The sequence below is a fragment of the Galeopterus variegatus genome, unplaced genomic scaffold (genome assembly GCF_000696425.1).
Source record: "Galeopterus variegatus unplaced genomic scaffold, G_variegatus-3.0.2 Scaffold3611, whole genome shotgun sequence".
NCBI lineage: Eukaryota > Metazoa > Chordata > Mammalia > Dermoptera > Cynocephalidae > Galeopterus > Galeopterus variegatus.
The window spans coordinates 344,615-352,590 of NW_007729722.1; the positions used below are offsets into that span (position 1 = coordinate 344,615).

General features: G+C 39.2%; 1 protein-coding gene across 1 annotated transcript in view; it reads right to left on the reverse strand.

Annotated features, from left to right (window-relative positions):
* The window catches only part of GDA (guanine deaminase), a 41,428-nt gene that overhangs the window by 31,836 nt on the left and 1,616 nt on the right, over positions 1–7,976 (reverse strand). The window contains 2 exon segments of the mRNA XM_008585534.1: positions 1,180–1,207; positions 5,476–5,581. Of these exon segments, the coding sequence (XP_008583756.1) occupies positions 1,180–1,207; positions 5,476–5,581 (134 nt within the window).

Consider the following 7,976-nt stretch of genomic DNA (forward strand, 5'->3'; position numbering starts at 1 on the left):
AGGAAATAGGGTTGTCTCCATAGGCTCACCAAAGCCAACACACTGCAAAACAGGGCACCTGGCCAAGTGCCTGAAGGTCATCTGATGGCCACACATGTATGGACCACGGCAGCCAGTGGCTGGGGCATCACTGCCTGTGTTTCAGATCACAGCGGGGGTACAAGTGGCCTGCGCCAATGTTGACATAGCTACCAGAATCCCACAACTTTCTGATTCCACCTATCTGCCCATATCCATGATGTCCTCTCTTCCCTCCCTAGTCACCAGTCCTGCGAAATTAGAAGGTCTCAGAGGAGAGGGTTGAAAACCACTAAGAAAGGGAAAGTTGCTTTGGGATGGTGACTCTAAACTTGGCAGTAACTAAGATTTTTCATATCCTAGATGAACTGAAAGCTTGGGACCAAGTTTATCTGCCTGACTAAATTTAATTTCCCTGTTGCATGGAGGTGAGAGGCTTGGGAGCCAAGAAAAGTACATGCAACTATAAGAATAAAGCGAACTCCATGTTTGCACATTATCTGTGTGGTGATTAATCAAACCCACTAAAATCAGTAAATATTTCCTGATTTCTAAATTGCATTTCAAATAAAACACAGAGGACTAGGTACAGAGCCGCACCAGCCTTCATTGAAAAGCAAAGAAATGCCTGACCTCTGTTTCTATGAGTTTGCATTTTTTAGATTCCACAAATAAGTGAGATCATGCAGCATTAGTCTTTCTGCATCTGGTTTATTTCACTTAGCATAATGTCTTCTATATATATACATGTTGTCACAGATAGCAGGATTTCCTTCTTTTTTATGGATGAATAACATTCCATTGTGTATATATAGACACTGCATTTTCTTTATCCATTCATCCATCCACAGATACTTAGGTTGTTTCCATATCTTGGCATTTGCAAATAATGTTGTAATGAACATGGAGGTACAGATATCTCTTCAACATACTGATTGTATTTCCTTTGGATATATATACCCAGAAGTGGGATTGCTGGATCACATGGGGAGATGTTGATCAAAGGGTACAAATTATCAGTTATAAGATGAACAAGTACTAGAGATCTTCAGTACGGGTGGTGATGGACGTGTTAATTAATTTGTGATAATTATTAAACAATGTATACATACATCAAACCATCACATTGTACACCTTGAAGCTCTGAACAAATTTACTTACGTTCCTTCGAAGCATTTCTGACACAAATCTAAAATAAAGCAACAAGTATGAAGTTAGAAAATTTAAGCATTTTCAAATAAACGATTAAAAAGGGTGAAAACATGATCCTTACATGTCCTAATTTCCATGCAAACATTTCCAAAGCTGCACATGTTTCACCACCACTAATTAAAGATTAACAAGTAGTAATTACTCTGCTTCCTCACTTGCAGCCAGAGATGGGGTGCAAAATCACAGGGAAATGGAATGTCATCATCTAGCATCAGACAGGCTGTTCACAAGTATTCCTGCAACACTCAAGTTGTTCTACTAGCTCCAGCTCTGTATGGGGGAATATCGCAATATGTTATGCTCCATGGACTGTAGAGTAATGGAGTCCTGTGCACTTGGAGGTGTTTAGAAACCATGGGGTTCTCTACTTCTAATCCCCCTAGAATGGAAACTACTTGTTCACACAATATCACTATTTATTTCCAAGAGCAGAGTCCTACGGGGGTGGCTGCTGGAGTATGGCAGAAGGAATAAGCTAGAGATGGATATGAAGCATGGACCAGTTACGCCTGCAGGGATGGGGGAAAAGTAAAGCCTATGAAATGGCGACTTCCACCCTGGATGGAAAAGTTGACTAGCTATAGCTTCCTGCCTTCTGGTATTCCTTTGTTTCAGAATAAAATGTGAATTAGAGTTTACTACAAAACCACAAAAATGAATTAATAGACAAGCTGTGCATATGGCCAATGCCAAGGCGAAGGTGGTATTTCTTCCTCTCTGTGAGCATGTAGCAACCCCACTTCTCCCCTTTCCAGAGGACCCATGTAAGGTGAAGGAGGCCTGGGGAGCAGGAAAAATGTTGGACTTCTAAAACTTGCACTAGGATAGGTTTGGTGGTGGGAAAGATGTACAAGGGTACTGCAAAAAGTTTGTGGAAAAATAGGAGGCCTGGGGAGCAGGAAAAATGTTGGACTTCTAAAACTTGCACTAGGATAGGTTTGGTCGTCGGAAAGATGTACAAGGGTACTGCAAAAAGTTTGTGGAAAAACGGAACTGAAAGATAATAAAATCTTTCCATGAACTTTTGAACTATCCTCATATATATAAAGAATTTTCTCCTATGTTTTTTGGATGTTGAATGTAATCCAACATCAAATCCTCAAGATACTATGGAAAAGCCATTAAAGAAATATAATAAAAGCAAAGCATTTATATGATCAGTAGACTATCCCATTGTTATATGAAAAAGAACAAAATGACAACTCACAATCTCAAGCAATAGCATGATCCACACCAAAAATAATTTAATGAACAGTCACGTGTACTTAAGAGCAAATGCAATCTACAGGAGAAGCCCTGATTTTTAACGAAGGCTAGCAAGAGGGCAAATCATTTACTTTAAAAAAGAACCCTTTATTTTACAAAGGGATTTGCCCTAGGATTCCTATAGCAGGTTCCTGGAGGCTTTAAAATATAATTTGATACACAAAAACAGTACTGAAATGCAAAAAATTTTTAGGAACAGACCAAATCATCAAGTTGGGTAAACTCACACAGTGACTTCGGCAAATGGGAAAAAAAAATTCATGCATTAATTCATCTTTCAATTTTAATTCTACATTATAGAGAGACGTCAGAGTGTGTTGATACGTCTTGAATTTCTCAGGCCTTTTTTTTGAGTTTTGATTAAACTGTGTGGGATTAGGGGAGAAAAATGAGAGGAAGAATGCTCGAAGCATCCAGAGAAATACTGTACCACAGGAGAAAATTATAGATAGCTGCAGTCTCTGAAAATGTGCTCTACTGCTATTTATACCTTACAAAGTCTTCGTAAAAAAAAATATTCCTTTGTGAGTTCAAAAGCAACCTTTCAAAAATATATTTACTTAAAAAGAAAAAACTAATCCCTTTCTACTCAACTTTTATCGAAAGGGGATGTGAACTTGAAAACACAAATATACATGAACACATACAGCACACACATACTCCTATTTTTAAAAACTATTTTATCAAAGTATAATTGACATACCATAAAATACACCTATATTAAAGAGCACAATTCAATGATTTTTAGCAAATTTACTGAGCTGTGCAACCATCATCATAATCCAGTTTTGGAACATTCTCATCACCTTAATTAACTTTTTGGTCCATCTACAGTAAATAGTCATTTATACTCCCAGCACCAGGAAATTCTTAATCTAGCTTTCTGTCTCCATGGATTTGTACTTTCTATATATTTCATATAAATAGAATCATACATTTTGGGCTTTTGTATTTGGTTTCTTCCTCGTAGCATGTATCAGTACTTCATTCCTTTTTATGGCTGAATAATATTCCATCATATACCACACTTTGTCTAACCTTTCATGAGCTGATGGACATTTGGGTTGTTTCCATTGTTTGGTGTGGGACAAGTCCTCAGATGGCCATGGTGGCCCAGCTCTTCCCCCTCTTTCTTGCTTGCAGTTCTCAGAATAACTGCAGAATGTGCTGGGAATACTACGTCCTGAGACAAGGAAGAACTGGCTGTAACAGCCTGGGCTCAGTTCCCATTCTTCCTAAAACAGAATATCCTGCAACACTTTAGGCCAGTGAGTGAAGTTGCCCCTCTGTATAAAACCCCAGGCATACGTGCTTTCAGGGTCCCTCAGCTGTGATATGACACGGAGCATGCACAGATGAGACTGAAGCCACCTGAGCAACTTTCCTGAGCCTTGTGAGATGAGCTGACTATAAATCCTAGGCTTTTGTTGTCCCTTCCTGCCTATCTGTAGGTAATAAACTTGCTTCATTTAACTTGTTGTGTGAGTGTTCGGTCTCACTGCTCTCATGCAGGTGGATTGACATGGGTGTGTGCTATTGGCTAGGTGTTTAGAATCCTCCCCTGGAATCAATACCGGTGCACAGTGAACCTGCTTCACATTTGGCTGCTATGAATAAGGATACTATGAACACTCACATGCAAGTCTTTATTTGGACATATGTTTTCATTTCCCTTACAAAACCCTACCCTACTTTTTATGATTTTACCTGTATATAGCGCCCTATCCTTTGAGATAGAGATCTTCCCAAAGTAGGCTGCCCCTAACCTTTGGTGAACCCTGCTCTATTCCTAGAGACATATGTTTTCATTTCCCTTACAAAACCCTACCCTACTTTTTATGATTTTACCTGTATATGGCGCCCTATCCTTTGAGATAGAGATCTTCCCAAAGTAGGCTGCCCCTAACCTTTGGTGAACCCTGCTCTATTCCTAGCAGCAGTAGAGTGGACCTTAGTCCTTCTGATGGTCTCTCTTCAGCTTTTGTGTCACAACAGAATATTCTCAGAAGCTTTATTGTAGGTAGCACACCAAGACTCCACTCCCTGTGAGCACACAGATGTGGAACCAAGGCAGGAGAAGGAACCATGGTCTCCCCTCCTGGACGCCTGCACTTCACCTTGTAAAGGTCACATTTTTGGAGAGGGGATATCCTAGCTCCCTACGTTAGCATATTATGGCCATTCCAGTATATATCTAGAATAATTTTTCTCTTCCCATGGTCAGACAAAATAGTAGTGAGGGATGCATATACCACCTTGAAAAAAGCACTAAAAGAACACACAATAAAATTGCAGTAGGAGGTTTAATTATGGAGAACATTTTTTTCTTTGAGCCTTTTTGTGCTTCTCCAAGTTTTAAACTAGGGAAGCATATATTATTTTGGTATTTACATTTTTTTTCTATTTTATTGAAAGGTCTTTTATTAATCTGTAAGTGTAAGTCATTTTCCCAACTTTTTGTATACTTTATTCCATAAGTGATTCCTCACTTCAACCATCGTATTTAATATACAAGCACCATAGAAAATGCTCTTGCACACTGTTTTTCTTCTCTCTCTCTTTCTCTCACTCTCTATTTACATTGAACACAAGGTGGTCTCTGTCATGGTAGAAAGAACTCTAATTTAGAGTCATAAACACTGGTTTTAAATCCCGGCTCTGCCACTTCAAAGCTGTGTGACCGTGGCCAAGTCACTTAGCCTATCTCACACTCAGACTTACAAAACCCAGATGCCTCACAGAGATTTCTATGACGATCAAGAGTGCAATGCAGAAGAAAGCTCTCTGTAAATTGTTCAAGATTGCCAACTGTTTGATCAGATTCTCTGCACACTAGCTGACCCACTGTATTAAACAGAACATTCTGAATCACTATGTGCATCTCCCAACTGGGCCTAACAGTATCTGGTTTCCCCTCCCTGTCTCTAACTCCTTCAGTGCAGCAGAGAGACCCACCCGTAAGACAAATGGACATGTTACCTCTCTGTTTCGGTGACCGATTCCTTAGTGGTCTCCTTGTACTCCGGAACAGTGTCATTCAAATCCATGCATACTTTGCCCACAAATGCCCGCTGCCCAAATTTATCTGTGAAGCACATGCAAAAAAGAATCTGAAGGCATATTTCTTTCTCAAACAGTACTTTTTCTGAGTCTTTTAAAAACATTTTTTTTTTTGCAATTTTTATTTTGTCAATATACAATGTAGTTGATTATTATGGCCCATCACCGAAACCTCCCTCCCTCCTCCCTAAAAACATTTTTAAATTAAAATCATTATAAGAGAGAATATAAAAGATCATCCATCATCATGCCACTTAAGAATAACAACAAATCCCCACCAAATTCCATAAGTAATAAAGATTCTTCCACTCATTACTTCAACCCACCACCCATCACCATTCCCAGGCTGACCAGGTAATAATTGGGTGTTTTTATACTTATTATTCACCTTTTCCATTTAATTACTGTTGGTCTATATTTTTACTAAAGTCACCTGTCTTTGCTCTCATTTTATCACATGGTAAAGAAAAGGTCAACCTCAGATCCCAGGGAAACCCTCATTAGTCCCTGACATACCCACCCTCTATTTCTTCTCTTTCGTCCTTCTCTGTTTTCTGCCACTCACAATCTCCCTCCTGTCTCCTACTCTACCACCAGGCCTTGGAATGAGTCTCTCTCTGCTCTGGTCCTCTTCTAGATAAAACACAACATGGTGTAGGGATAAGAACGTGGGTGCTGGAGCTCAACAAACTTGGATTTGATTCCTTACTCCTTTGATGACTCCCAGGGCAGTGAATATTACTTGTTTTAGGTCTTAACCTATTTGTGCCCAGTGCCTCTGCTATGTTCAGGGGTATGAGAAATACATGTAATAATGTACAAAAGGCGTCTTGCACATGGGACACAGGTGCCATATTGCTACTGTTCTTGACTGTAGCGATGCCAATGTTACTATCTGTGGGGAACTGCACTTAGTGAAATTTCAGCTTTCAGCTCTGAAGAATCTAGTCCTCATCAAAGGTGCAGGAGGAATTCTATTTCAGCTAGAAAACAGGAACCACACTGGATAATGTGAATTATTTTTACTATGTCTCCACCCCTGCCATAAAAGTTTTTCAAAAGTCTTTCTGCCTCTCTCTTTTCCCTATGATTCACTTTAATTTAATATCTAACCATTAATCTTCTTAAAATATCACTTACATCATAAAACTCACCTGGCTTATAACCTTCTTTGAGTCTTTGACACACATTCGAGCCCCTCCACAATCTGAGCCATTGTACCTGCCCAACCTCCTCTTCCACTCACCATGCAATGAACCTCCCTCCACTTAAACCACTCTGCTCCCTGCTTCTTGGGCCATTATCGACTTTCCTGTCCCCATACCTCTGTCCAAGTCATCTCTCCAGTCTGGAAGTCATTTTATTCTCTCCCCATTTTGTCTTCCCTTCAAAGCCCAGTTTAAAGGCACCTTCCATGAAGTCTTTCCAGAATACCTTGTTCTGGGTTCTCTTTGCCTTCTCCAAAAACTGCAATATTTACTTTCTGGATCACCCATCAGGTCTTTGGCATAAATTAGCTTGGCCAGCAAGCAGTACCATTAGTGCATGAGCCAACAGTATTCACTGAGCACCTGCTATGTGCCAGGCACTGTGCTGGGTACAAGTTTTAAATCCAGTCTCAGCTTTGCTTAGTAGCTGTGCAACCTTGGGTAATGTACATAACTTCTCTGAGCACCAATTTCCATCTGTAACATGAAGACCTCAATAACTACCTCAGAAGGCTGTTTGCAGCTGAGCTAATCTATATAGAGTGCTTTGCACAATGCCAGGCATCTAGTAACAGCACCACAGATGTTTCTAAATTTAATCAATGTGTGTAGGTATTTTGTCTGGCTCCTCAAGGGCAGTGACTATTTCCTGTTTAATTGTGTTCACAGCAACTAGTACAGTGCCTGAGTCTAGCCAATAGCCAAGTCCTATTTGTTGATTATAATAACATAATATAATTTATCCATGGTTGGACAAGATAGGAGTGAGGGATGCATATTAAACGACTACTTGAAAAAAACACTAAAACACTAAAAGAACCTTGAAAAAGAACACTAAAAGAACACAGAATAAAATCGCAATAGGTGGTTTAATTGTGGAGAACATTTCTCTACTTTGTACCTTTTTGTGCTTGTCCAAGTTTTAAATTCAGGAAGCACATATTACTTTGGTATTTTAAATTATTTGGTGTTTAAGTTATTTGGTATTTACTCAAATTAGTAAACTTGCCCTAAAAGTCTCTAATACACAGAAATCAAATCCATATACATCATTCCAGAGCCAAAAACCATAAATAAATAATCAAATGACAAAAAAAATTCAAAAGCCACAGTAATACACAGATAGTTACTTCCCCCCCCCCCCCAAAAAAAAAAAAAAAATCTTTTCGATTTGGAACCAGGGCAACTTTTTTTTTTTTTTTTCTTTTCTTT